This window comes from Alosa pseudoharengus, unplaced genomic scaffold (assembly GCF_046254945.1).
Source record: "Alosa pseudoharengus isolate Yale_2024_CS ecotype anadromous, Long Island Sound unplaced genomic scaffold, YU_APseudo_1.1 YU_APseudo_1.1_scf_9, whole genome shotgun sequence".
NCBI classification, from domain to species: Eukaryota; Metazoa; Chordata; class Actinopteri; order Clupeiformes; family Clupeidae; genus Alosa; species Alosa pseudoharengus.
This window is the reverse complement of record NW_027468881.1, coordinates 40,777,757-40,787,756: the sequence shown is the minus strand read 5'-3', so window position 1 is coordinate 40,787,756 and position 10,000 is coordinate 40,777,757. Positions and strand designations below refer to the sequence as shown.

Below are 10,000 nucleotides of genomic sequence, written 5' to 3'. Positions count from 1 at the left end.
TGTGTGTGTGTGTGTGTGCGCTGTGTGTGTGTGTGTGTGTGTGTGTGTGTGTGTGTGTGTGTGTGAGTGAGTACCTGCTGCAGCATCAGGGCTTGTTGCTGTTTCCATAGGTGTGTGTGTGTGTGTGTGTGAGTACCTGCTGCAGCATCAGGGCTTGTTGCCGTTTCCATAGGTGTGTGTGTGTGCTGTGTGTGTGTGTGTGTGTGTGTGTGTGTGTGTGTGTGTGTGTGTGTGTGAGTGAGTACCTGCTGCAGCATCAGGGCTTGTTGCTGTTTCCATAGGTGTGTGTGTGTGTGTGTGTGTGTGAGTACCTGCTGCAGCATCTGGGCTTGTTGCTGTTTCCATAGGTGTGTGTGTGTGTGTGTGTGTGTGTGTGTGTGTGTGTGTGCGTGAGTACCTGCTGCAGCATCAGGGCTTGTTGCTGTTTCCATAGGTGTGTGTGTGTGTGTGTGTGTGTGTGTGTGTGTGAGTGAGTACCTGCTGCAGCATCAGGGCTTGTTGCTGTTTCCATAGGTGTGTGTGTGTGTGTGTGTGTGTGTGAGTGAGTACCTGCTGCAGCATCAGGGCTTGTTGCTGTTTCCATAGGTGTGTGTGTGTGTGTGTGTGTGTGTGTGTGTGTGAGTGAGTACCTGCTGCAGCATCAGGGCTTGTTGCTGCTGAAGCAGGGCCTGCAGCTGTTGGGGGTTCAGGACCTGCTGCTGGAGCAGCTGCTGCATCTGCTGCACCGTGACCAGCTGTGGACTCATTAGGGCCAGTGCTGCCGGGACCTACACACACACACACACACACACACACACACACACACACAGAGAGAGAGAGAGTAAAACATGTTGAAAAACATCAACCCTTCAAAGCATGAGCAGCACCATGGCGACGACACTAAAACAGGAAGCAGGAATAATACATGTCCTTCCCCCTCCAATCAGCACTGTGCTTGGCTAGCGTGTGCTAACATATCCAGCGTGTGCTAACGTAGCTAGCGTGTGCTAAAGTAGCTAGTGTGTGCTAACGTATCCAGCGTGTGCTAACGTAGCTAGCGTGTGCTAAGGTATCTAGCGGCTCACAATACTACATGTGCAGAATGCAGCACCATATAGGAGTGCTCTTGCCAGCGGAGATCTCCTTCTGCCCTGCCTGGCCACTGGGCCCTGGGCTGCTCCATCAGTGAGGGCAACAGACTCCCATCCTCCTCCGCCAAGAGGAACTAGCACACCGCAGCGCAGCGCCATTCAGGCCTCGTCGTGTTCAGACATACAGCCCAACATGGCCTCATTTACACACCAGTGATAGGAGGAGGAAGAGGGAAAGAGAGAGAGGGAGTGAGTTGGAGGGAGGGAGGGAGAGAGAGAGGGAGAGAGAGGAGAGGGAGAGAGAGGGAGGAGGGGGGAGAGAGAGAGAAAGTAAGAAAGAGAAAGAAAGAAAGAAAGAAAGAAAGAAAGAAAGAAAGAGAGAGAGGGGCAGGGAGGGAGGGAGAGAGAGAGAGAGAGAGAGAGGGAAGAGTGTGAGGGAGAGGGGGAGAGGTTGTCAAAGCAAACATAACAAACATTTTCTGTGCCTGACGTTTGTGTAAACAGTGAGGGAGCTGCTTCGGCTGGGCTCACACACACACACCAGCCTGAGACGGCTCCCTGCCTCTCCTGACTAGACTGGACGACACAGCCCGGTGGACCCTGGTTCTGACCCCAAGAGACAGCACCTCCCCTCCTGCGCTTACGCAGGCTTACGCTCCTCACAGCACCTCCCCTCCTGCGCTTACGCAGGCTTACGCTCCTCACAGCACCTCCCCTCCTGCGCTTACGCAGGCTTACGCTCCTCACAGCACCTCCCCTCCTGCGCTTACGCAGGCTTACGCTCCTCACAGCACCTCCCCTCCTTCGCTTACGCAGGCTTACGCTCCTCACAGCACCTCCCCTCCTGCGCTTACGCAGGCTTACGCTCCTCACAGCACCTCCCCTCCTACGCTTACGCTCCTCACAGCACCTCCCCTCCTGCGCTTACGCAGGCTTACGCTCCTCACAGCACCTCCCCTCCTGCGCTTACGCAGGCTTACGCTCCTCTCAGCACCTCCCCTCCTGCGCTTACGCAGGCTTACGCTCCTCACAGCACCTCCCCTCCTGCGCTTACGCAGGCTTACGCTCCTCACAGCACCTCCCCTCCTACGCTTACGCAGGCTTACGCTCCTCACAGCACCTCCCCTCCTGCGCTAACGCAGGCTTACGCTCCTCACAGCACCTCCCCTCCTACGCTTACGCAGGCTTACGCTCCTCACAGCACCTCCCCTCCTACGCTTACGCAGGCTTACGCTCCTCACAGCACCTCCCCTCCTACGCTTACGCAGGCTTACGCTCCTCACAGCACCTCCCCTCCTGCGCTTACGCAGGCTTACGCTCCTCACAGCACCTCCCCTCCTACGCTTACGCAGGCTTACGCAGGCTTACGCAGGCTTACGCAGGCTTACGCTCCTCACAGCACCTCCCCTCCTGCGCTTACGCAGGCTTACGCTCCTCACAGCACCTCCCCTCCTACGCTTACGCAGGCTTACGCTCCTCACAGCACCTCCCCTCCTACGCTTACGCAGGCTTACGCTCCTCACAGCACCTCCCCTCCTACGCTTACGCAGGCTTACGCTCCTCACAGCACCTCCCCTCCTACGCTTACGCAGGCTTACGCTCCTCACAGCACCTCCCCTCCTACGCTTACGCAGGCTTACGCTCCTCACAGCACCTCCCCTCCTGCGCTTACGCAGGCTTACGCTCCTCACAGCACCTCCCCTCCTACGCTTACGCAGGCTTACGCAGGCTTACGCAGGCTTACGCTCCTCACAGCACCTCCCCTCCTGCGCTTACGCAGGCTTACGCTCCTCACAGCACCTCCCCTCCTACGCTTACGCAGGCTTACGCTCCTCACAGCACCTCCCCTCCTACGCTTACGCAGGCTTACGCTCCTCACAGCACCTCCCCTCCTGCGCTTACGCAGGCTTACGCTCCTCACAGCACCTCCCCTCCTGCGCTTACGCAGGCTTACGCTCACAGGTGTTCTCTGGGCGCTTCTTCCCTCTCTGGCTTGGCCAGATGTCTTCCAGGGGAACGCAGCAGATAGAAATATGACCAGACTTCTCCTTCGGGTGCTGAACATTATTACGCTCCAATGAGTCATTTAAGCAGCTGCAACTTTACACAGCATTTGCAATAACACCAAAAAACGCTGTGGTCAGACAATGGAAAAAGAGAATGAAGACATGACTCCATTGTTCACTTGATCTTTGAAAAGAAGCAGCCGGGTTTTTCTTTCTCTCCTTTTTACAACTGGGAGGAAACGGAGGCACAGAAGAAGAAAGAGAAGAAGAAAGAGGGGGGGGGGGCATCAGCACCAGTAATCACCAGCCCCCTTTCACCTCCAGGCCCCCTCCCACCTCCCAGCCCCCAACCCCCACCTCCCAGCCCCCACGCCCCCCCTGCACAAACACAGGGCTTTCAGAGGGAGTTAGGAGGAGGGGAGGGGGGAGGGGGGTGGTGAGAAGGGAGGGAAAAAATATGTTTACGACAAACATAAACAGAATAATTAAAGCTGCATTTACAGACGCGAATGAATAATATATACGGGGATGTGAAGCGGCTGAGAAAACAGAGCTGGAGATTGTGTTTTAATTAAAGTGCCCCTGGACCGCAAACAAACACTGTTTCCAGTAAAGCAGCCACTGTTTGGTGTCTGGTAAACAGAGCCGCTGGACGGGCTTGCTGGCGCTCCAGAGAAAACAATAACAGCTGATTATGGTGGCACTACAGGCCCGTTCCCATCCCTCGCCATCGCCCATGATACTCGCAAATCCACAGTCCGCCGCAAAAGCCAGCTAAAGAAATCCACCAACTCCAACCAGCTTCTAAGCAAAGCAAACGCCATCTCACGTCACTGACGCTCTGAGCTAATGTTCAGACTCTAGCACACATTTCAGTCAGTTGAAATTCTATGGGGGGAAATGATACCTTGACTTGCTTGTGTTGATAAAGAGTAGTTTCCACATTCTCAATTACCTTCTATAAAAGATGTTAGGGGTGTATACAAGTGTATAAAAGATGTTAAGGGTGTCAGTAACAGTTAATTTCCTTCTATAAAAGATGTTAAGGGTGTCAGTAACTGAGTTCATTTCCTTCTATAAAAGATGTTGAGGGTGTCAGTGGGTGAGTTCATTTCCTTCTATAAAAGATGTTAAGGGTGTCAGTAACTGAGTTCATTTCCTTCTATAAAAGATGTTGAGGGTGTCAGTGGGTGAGTTCATTTCCTTCTATAAAAGATGTTAAGGGTGTCAGTAACTGAGTTCATTTCCTTCTATAAAAGATGTTGAGGGCGTCAGTGGTGCATCACTACCTCTCTAGCTGCAGCAATAAGTGGAGTAACCAAGACAACAGACACGTCCAAACAGATAGCTGCTGTTGTTATTGTTCTTGCCAAAGTGTCAAAACCACCTTCCCCATTTGATGACGAAATGTCAACAACACCCAAAACATGTTTGTGGAAAACAAAAGCCCCACATATTTCTCAGGCCTCACTCTGAAGAGGAGTGGAAAAGAGAGAGGGAGAGAGAGAGAGAGAGAGAGAGAGAGAGAGAGAGAGAGGGAGAGAGAGAGAGAGAGAGAGGGAGAGAGAGAGAGAGAGAGAGAGAGAGAGGGAGAGAGAGAGAGAGAAAAAGAGAGAGAAAAAAGCACGAAAGAAAAATAAAACTAATACAGGGGGAATTTGACAGCCTCAATACCTTACGGACATGTTTGGTCGGGGCTTCCACACCCAAAACAAAAACAACATTCTTTCCCTTATTATTCACCGTTTCAAGCGTAAACACAGCAGAGCGAGGCCTGCAGCTGTGTGGGCTGGCGCCAGGCCTCGGGGACGCCTTGATCAGTGCCCGCAGAGGAACGCCCATCTGATGACCCTGCCACCTGACCATGGGCCGCACATCACACATCACAGGGCCCATTTTGATGACCCTGCCACCTGACCATGGGCCGCACATCACAGGGCCCCATCTGATGACCCTGCCACCTGACCATGGGCCGCACATCACACATCACAGGGCCCATTTTGTGCCCATAGTGCTACAGGAGTACACCAGGATAGATCACCAGGATAGATCACCAGGACAGATCACCAGGACAGTTCCCCAGGACAGTTCCCCAGGACAGATCACCAGGACAGTTCCCCAGGATAGATCACCAGGACAGATCACCAGCATAGATCCCCAGGATAGATCACCAGGACAGATCACCAGGACAGATCCCCAGGACAGATCACCAGGACAGATCACCAGGACAGATCACCAGGAGATCACCAGGACAGATCACCAGGACAGATCCCCAGGATAGATCACCAGGACAGATCACCAGGATAGATCACCAGGACAGATCACCAGGAGATCACCAGGACAGATCACCAGGACAGATCACCAGGAGATCACCAGGACAGATCACCAGGACAGTTCCCCAGGATAGATCACCAGGATAGATCACCAGGACAGATCACCAGGACAGATCCCCAGGATAGATCCCCAGGACAGATCACCAGCATAGATCCCCAGGATAGATCCCCAGGACAGATCACCAGGATAGATCCCCAGGATAGATCACCAGGACAGATCACCAGGATAGATCCCCAGGATAGATCACCAGGACAGATCACAATATGGATGTGTAGAGAGCGCAGCTCCAGGCCATGGAGAAGTCCCGCAGACACACACTCCGATGCAGTGGAGCACTCCCAGACTAACTAACCATCCCGCAGACACACACTCCGATGCAGTGGCGCACTCCCAGACTAACTAACCATCCGCACATCATCAATCTTGCTTTCAATCTCAAACACCAATCACAAATGGCCACACATACAAACACATATACTCTCCCACACACACAGACACACACACACTCACACACAAAACACTTGTTCCAGACTAGCAACCTCAAAAGATACTGTTCCACTGTAAAACGCTTCTTTCCGCCGACACGCCCTTCAAAGCAGCCGTAAAAAAATGGATAGTTAAATGTTTTTGCCTCAATATTACAAATTATAATTAGAACTATTAAAAATAATCCAGTGTTTTTTCCATTTACCGTGCCGTCAGACTGCTTCTAGCTGCTTACTTAAATTTTTTATTTAATAAGCGCTTTCTTCCCCTGTTTACTGGGACGCATGTGCCTTAGCCATAGACATTCACAAGAGTAATTTAATCAGAGCGGGTAACTTTAGTAAGTGTTTGGGACCGAGTTGCCATTGGAGACCAAGAAACATTGAAAGCTCTTCTGAGCACAAATGAAAGTGTGCGTGGGTCAATAACTATTCTGCTGCCTGAACGGTGCTGAAAGCTGTGCTTGGAGACATGGTGTGTGTGTGTGTGTGTGTGTGTGTGTGTGTGTGTAATAATCTGTGTACATATCTGTGCATACATGCAAGCATGTGCATGTCCATAAGTGCATATTGTGAATACCAGTCTTATCTCTCCCATGATCTCAATTCATGCAGATTTGCCCCCCTATAAATCAATGGTTTCCTGATTTGCCCCCCTATAAATCAATAGTTTCCTGAACTCTCAGATTTGTCCCCCTATAAATCAATAGTTTCCTGAGCTCTCAGATTTCCCCCCCTATAAATCAATAGTTTCCTGAACTCTCAGATTTGCCCCCCTATAAATCAATAGTTTCCTGATTTGCCCCCCTATAAATCAATAGTTTCCTGAACTCTCAGCTGATCTGTGGGATGGTGATGTCTACCAGACCACTAGACTGAATGTTGAACACAAGCACAGGCATAAGAGTCATGTCAGCTCAACAGCCACAGCCAAACACAGTCCCTGTCAACAACCACAGGGTATTTGTTTTCACTTGTTTTTATGCAACAGTTACTGTTTAACCGTGCTGTAACCCACATACATGAGGCCTTTGCCACTACAGAGTGAAAAGTCCAAGAAACAACACACACACACGCGCATGCACATACGCGCACATACGCACACACACACACACAAACGCGCATGCACATACGCGCACACACACACACACACACACACACACACAAACATGGGGGAGATGAGGAGTAACATGAGGAGTTACATGAGGAGTAACATGAGGGAGATGAGGAGTAACATGAGGAGTAACATGAGTAACATGAGGAGTAACATGAGGAGTAACATGGGGGAGATGAGGAGTAACATGAGGAGTAACATGGGGGAGATGAGGAGTAACATGGGGGAGATGAGGAGTAACATGAGTAACATGAGGAGTAACATGAGGAGTAACATGAGGAGTAACATGGGGGAGATGAGGAGTAACATGAGTAACATGAGGAGTAACATGAGGAGTAACATGAGGAGTAACATGAGGAGTAACATGGGGGAGATGAGGAGTAACATGAGGAGTAACATGAGGAGTAACATGAGGAGTAACATGGAGTAACATGAGGAGTAACATGGAGTAACATGAGGAGTAACATGGGGGAGATGAGGAGTAACATGGGGGAGATGAGGAGTAACATGAGTAACATGAGGAGTAACATGAGGAGTAACATGGAGTAACATGGAGTAACATGGAGTAACATGAGGAGTAACATGAGGGAGATGAGGAGTAACATGAGGGAGATAAGGAGTAACATGGGGGAGATGAGGAGTAACATGAGGAGTAACATGAGGAGTAACATGGAGTAACATGAGGAGTAACAGGGGGAGATGAGGAGTAACATGGGGGAGATGAGGAATATGAGGAAATATGCAGTGATTATATCTACGTGTTTACAGTAAAGCATAGCTAGGCTATATATAATGGACCTAAACATAACAAGGTTGTGTTTACAGTAAAGCATAGCTAGGCTATATATAATGGACCTAAACATAACAAGGTTGTGTTTACAGTAAAGCATAGCTAGGCTATACATCAGGGGTATTCAATTAATCTTCAGCGAGGTCCAGTTACGGAAAATTTCCTCAAGCAAAGGTCCGGAGCATCATAATGTTTAACATGCTTGTTTAGGCTATGTATATGTATGTATGTATAATATTAGGATGGATGGATGGAGCCTAGTTGTAGATAGGCTAGATAGATAGATAGATAGATACTTTATTGATCCCCAAGGGGAAATTCAAGAAATAGAAGATTGTAGGCCTAGGCCTAATGTTTAATGTGAAATAAAATAAGTAGCCTAAAAGGCAACATTCGAAATGAGGAGAAATAAGGCAAGATAAGAGTAGCCTAATTGGGGAGAAAAACTGAGTAGCCTTGGCTATTTTTAAGATCTTAACGTGAACTTAAAATAAAATTTGACCTGAGACAAGGATGGATATTCCACAGCTGGTTCCTTGAACCCATTAATCAGCAAGTTTAATTGATTTTTTTTTTTTTTTTTTTATGTTGACCCGAAATCCTGGAAACCCAGGAATATCACGTTGTTGGGCAGTGAATGCATGTAGGCTTAATTGTGGTGGATCAATCATATTGCCTTCTTAAATCGAAAATATTCTGTGGTCTCAGTTCACTGTTGAATGGGCCCTACCCTATGCTTGCTGAAAATATATGCTTTGTCTAGTAGAGGTGCTTCAAATTGGCGCTTAAAATCGCCTGTCTCAGAATATATAGAAGAGGTCCAGGGCAATTCCGTGCAAAACTGTCACATCCATATAGTTGGCAGGACGTGACAGTTTTGTGTGGTATTGCCCCCGTATCGTTATATAAAGCTCTGTTCTCGCTGTCTAGCTTTCTCCTATTTGAGCAATCGATGATTTGAAAATAACTTACTTATCGTTAACTTAGATATCCATCTGATTTTCTCGTCCCATCTCCTCTCCTCGCTCGTTTCAGGCTATCAGTCTCTTCTCCATAGTAGGCTACTTTACTCACTGACTCGACTTTATCAGAATTCACAGATTTCACTGGCTGAGTAGCAGCAAGCGAAAAGATGGTTCCTGAAGCTCCTGAAGTAAATGCTGTTATCCTAACCAACTAAACATTTAGCGCAGCTTTGAAATCTTACGTGAAAATCTAAATTAGGCTATTATGGTCTGGGTCCGGATAGGATCACGTCACGGTCCGGACTCGGACCGCGGTCCGCCATTTGGTGATGGCTGCTATATATAATGGACCTAAACATAACAAGGTTGTGTTTACAGTAAAGCATAGCTAGGCTATATATAATGGACCTAAAAATAACAAGGTTGTGTTTACAGTAAAGCATAGCTAGGCTATATATAATGGACCTAAAAATAACAAGGTTGTGTTTACAGTAAAGCATAGCTAGGCTATATATAATGGACCTAAACATAACAAGGTTGTGTTTACAGTAAAGCAGGGTATCTGCACATTTTCCAAGTGCAAATTTAAAGACTTTTAAGACCTTTTCAAGACATCTTAATGGAAAAATTAAGACTATACCACGGCAAAAAGATACATACGACAACTTAAAATTGTTTTATGCAACAGGTTTTTTTTCTACTACTTTTAACCCCCACCCAATTTTGGATGTCTACAGAAGTTACGAAATATATTTTGGCGAAAGAAAAATAACTGTGTGAATGACCTTCACAGCTATGAATGGCCAAGTTTATGGTCTGGGCTGCTTGCTTTTGAAGCTGGCTGTACATATCTGGTTGTGCTTACTGGCTGAGGCTGACTGTTCTTCACCTGTATCTGTAGTAGCCTATATTACTTGCCAAAGACATGTGCACTGGACTGGATTCCCTTCAAAATTTTAATAGGCCTACTTTATATAATTTACTATGTGCATCTATTCCCATATGCATCATATGTCCCATATACAGCACAGCAAATTAAAGTTAATCCACTACTTTACATTTTGCATACCAGTTGTATCTAAACAAACCAAAGCTTGACTGAAACATTGTAAAACCATTGTTTTGTTTTAAATTAATTAAGAGAGGTCCTCCTCGGATCCTGCTGAAAACTGCTGGTTTCATCTCAAGCACGCACATATTATGAACGCACGTTTTTTTTTTATGTAGCCAGTCGCC

The 10,000-nt window shown here is 48.1% G+C and overlaps 1 protein-coding gene across 3 annotated transcripts in view; it reads right to left on the bottom strand.

The window, feature by feature from the left end:
- Positions 1-10,000, bottom strand: part of foxp1a (forkhead box P1a) — an 85,300-nt gene that overhangs the window by 40,277 nt on the left and 35,023 nt on the right. For all 3 annotated transcript variants that reach the window (XR_012985073.1, XM_076277206.1, XM_076277207.1), the window contains exon 4: positions 630-767. Coding sequence is in view for 2 of the 3 variants with exons in the window: in XM_076277206.1 (XP_076133321.1) it covers positions 630-767 (138 nt within the window). In the remaining variant the exon portion in view is untranslated. The remainder of the gene's footprint in view (positions 1-629; positions 768-10,000) is intronic.